This window comes from Arachis ipaensis, chromosome B06 (genome assembly GCF_000816755.2).
Source record: "Arachis ipaensis cultivar K30076 chromosome B06, Araip1.1, whole genome shotgun sequence".
Classification (NCBI taxonomy): Eukaryota; Viridiplantae; Streptophyta; class Magnoliopsida; order Fabales; family Fabaceae; genus Arachis; species Arachis ipaensis.
The window spans coordinates 18842743-18846254 of record NC_029790.2 but is presented as its reverse complement, the minus strand read 5'-3'; the positions used below and the strand labels follow the sequence as shown (position 1 = coordinate 18846254).

Genomic DNA, 3512 nt, shown 5'->3' with positions numbered 1-3512 from the left:
AAAATTATGCATAAATGTCTCTTTATCATTAGTAATTATATTATGGAATATAATACAATTTTTCGTTATGTTTGCATGTTTTTTCTTTTTTTTTTTTTAAATGCATTGAACTATGTCTAATTACACACTGTGCCTCCAATTTTTTTTAGTTACACAGTGTCTCCAATTTTTTTTAGCATTGAAACGGAGGTTTAGCCACTTTCTTTGCTATTGATGGGACATCTAGATCTAGGTCAGCCGCATCTGCAGAATAAGCAGTTGACGGCCAGGCCTTCTAAATGGGGCCAACAAGAGTCATGTTTGTATTTGATGAGCCTGACTAGTAGCAGCAACCAGATTATGTCTGTGCTGTGACTTTATATGAACCGTGTCAGAATGAGTATCAAATCAACCAAAAGTTATCAGCTTCTTTCTTAAGTGTCCAGCGACTCCCCAAAAATAATTACAATGCAGTAATTAAATGGGATAATAAGATTTTTCTTTACTCCACAACAATTAATCATTCTAAGAAATTTTAGAAAATAACAAATGCTAAGAAAAAAAAACTTTATTTTTATTATAATAAACCACCTTGAACATTCCCTTGATGATGAGACTAATGGTAAATTTATATGTGTATGCAAACAAATGACGATATTATTAGGAGAGAAAATGACACAAAAAATATCTCATAGTTTCATGTATCCTCTTATAAACTCTAAAGGTAAATTTATTGTTTTTATTAATTGAAATATATTTTTTACAAAATTCAAAAAAAAAATACTGAAATTAAAATGTAAATCAAATGTAGCCAAACAAGTTTTACACAACCTAAAAAGATTTTTGTACTATTAAATAAAAATTTATGAACAAGATGGTGTCGTGGTGTAGTTGGTTATCACGTCAGTCTAACACACTGAAGGTCTCCGGTTCGAGTCCGGGCGACGCCATATTGTTTTATTTTTATCTAGTTCTTGTTCTTTACATTTTAATGGTCGTCTGCGGCCGTTATGATTTATGAATTTGTCAATTTTTTGTCGTCAAACATCAAAGAAAGACGAAGGTACCATTTGCTGTGATTTGGTCTTTCGTCGTCTTGTCTTCACTGCTTCTTCACTCAGTCTGGCAGCTGAGAGAACCACCGACAAATTGGTTACGACGATGGAGAGCAGCAGAAAGGCGGGTCGGTCTTCTCGGGCCAAACAGAAGCACGATTTGGCCTCCCTCCTCCGCAAATCGTGGTACCATCTCAGGCTCTCCGTCCGCCACCCATCCAGAGTCCCCACCTGGGACGCCATCCTCCTAACCGCCGCCAGCCCCGAGCAGGCCCAGCTCTACACCTGGCAGCTCCAACGGGCCAAGCGTATGGGTCGGATCGCCCCCTCCACCGTCACCCTTGCCGTACCCGACCCCGACGGCCACCGCATCGGATCCGGTGCTGCCACTCTCAATGCCATTCACGCCCTCGCCCTCCATTACCGCAACCACTTCGTCCCCGATCTCCACTCACAGGTTCCGATCTTATTGCTGCTAACGTATAATTCCGTTATTTCAAAGTAAATGATTGGATTGATTCCTACTCCATTGTTGTACAGGTTGCAAGCACAAATGGCAGTGGTAGTGGTGCCGGTGACGGTGATGGTGATGACGTGGCAATGGCTGAGTTGATGGCCAAAAAGCACATTCTGCTGCTCCATGCGGGTGGGGATTCTAAGAGGGTGCCATGGGCTAACCCTATGGGGAAGGTGTTCCTTCCGCTTCCCTATTTGGCCGGTGATGATCCAGATGGTCCTGTTCCTCTCCTCTTTGACCATATTCTTGCTATTGCTTCTTGTGCCAGGCAAGCTTTTGGAAGTGAAGGTTCACTCTCTCTTTACCTATATCATACTTATGTACTCTTCTTGTGCCATGTACTTATTAGACAAGGGTTATGTAAGTTTCAGAAGCGATTTGTTTATTTTCCTTGTTGCTATTCCTTGTCTAAATTGTAATTTGCTTTCATCATGAGTGGTGATGTTTGCTTAAAACTTGCAAGATTCTTTCAATGGTTGCAGGTGGGATGTTAACCATGACCGGGGATGTTCTTCCATGTTTTGATGCATCGACCATGACTCTGCCTCAGGACACTTCATGCATCATCACTGTTCCAATCACCCTTGATGTTGCTTCAAATCATGGAGTGATTGTTGCAGCTAAAACTAAAAATAACACTCAAAACTATGCAGTGAGTTTGGTAGATAATCTCCTGCAGAAACCTAGCGTAGAAGAGCTTGTTAAAAGCAAGGCAGTTCTAGCTGATGGTAGAACGCTTCTTGATACTGGAATAATAGCAGTTAGGGGTAAGGCGTGGTCAGAGCTTGTTACCCTTTCATGTTCCTCTCAGCAAATGATTTCAGAACTCATCAAGATAAAAAAGGAGGTATAGTGGATTCTTTTGTATTAAATATATAGCATCGCCTTTTAAGATGGTAGAAAGCAACCGAGAAACAAAGAAATTTATGGCAAGGGCTCTTGTTATGTTTCACTGTATATATGTTTGGAGTATGTCCGATGTTTTATTTTATCCAAGAATACTTGGTCTGCATTGTGCAGATGAGTTTATATGAAGATTTGGTTGCTGCCTGGGTACCTGCAAAGCATGAGTGGTTGAGAAAGCGTCCATTGGGTGAAGAACTGGTCAATAAATTAGGCAAGCAGAAGATGTTCAGCTATTGTGACTGTATGTCAAGCCTAATTGCATTCTTATCTCTATATGTAACATTCCTCGTACCCATCTGTACAAAAGTTTACTCTTTCATGTATTGTTATGTTGCAGATGACTTGTTGTTTTTGCACTTTGGAACCTCAAATGAAGTTCTAGAACACCTCAGCGGAGTTGGTTCAGAATTAGTAGGGAGAAGACACCTGTGTTCTATTCCAGCAACAACGGCTGCTGATATTACAGCATCTGCTGTTATTCTTTCTAGTAAAATTGCACCAGGAGTCTCAATTGGAGAAGATTCTCTAATATATGATTCATCTATTTCGGGTGGAATACAAATTGGCTCCTTATGTATAGTTGTTGGAGTCAACATTGCTCTTGATGATCATCTTAGCACTGAGGATATCAAATTCATGCTTCCAGATCGCCATTGTCTTTGGGAGGTTCCCTTGGTTGGGAGTGGAGAACGAGTTCTAGTATTTTGTGGCCTTCATGATAACCCGAAAAGTTCACTTTCTAGAGATGGCACATTTTGTGGGAAACCTTGGAAGAAAGTTTTACATGATTTGGGTATTCAAGAAAGTGATTTATGGGAGTCCTCAGGCACCGATGAGAAGTGTTTATGGAATTCGAAAATATTTCCTATACTTCCTTATTCTCAGATGCTTAACGTTGCACTATGGTTGATGGGCTTAGCTAAGCCAAAAACTGAACATATGCTTTCTTCGTTATGGAGATCTTCCAGCCGCATCAGCCTGGAGGAATTGCATAGATCAATTGATTTCTCAACAATGTGCATAGGTTCTAGCAATCACCAAGCTGATCTTGCAGC

At 40.4% G+C, this 3512-nt stretch overlaps 1 protein-coding gene and 1 non-coding gene across 2 annotated transcripts in view; both read left to right on the top strand.

Moving 5' to 3' along the window:
- Window positions 856-929, top strand: TRNAV-AAC. The gene has a single exon. It is a non-coding gene; the product is annotated as a tRNA-Val (tRNA).
- LOC107646095 (bifunctional fucokinase/fucose pyrophosphorylase) overlaps window positions 965-3512 on the top strand; it is a 5866-nt gene continuing 3318 nt past the window's right edge. Inside the window, exons 1-5 of the mRNA XM_016350288.2 lie at window positions 965-1491; window positions 1575-1839; window positions 2034-2398; window positions 2572-2698; window positions 2795-3512. Of these exons, the coding sequence (XP_016205774.1) occupies window positions 997-1491; window positions 1575-1839; window positions 2034-2398; window positions 2572-2698; window positions 2795-3512 (1970 nt within the window). The 5' untranslated portion in view covers window positions 965-996. The remainder of the gene's footprint in view (window positions 1492-1574; window positions 1840-2033; window positions 2399-2571; window positions 2699-2794) is intronic.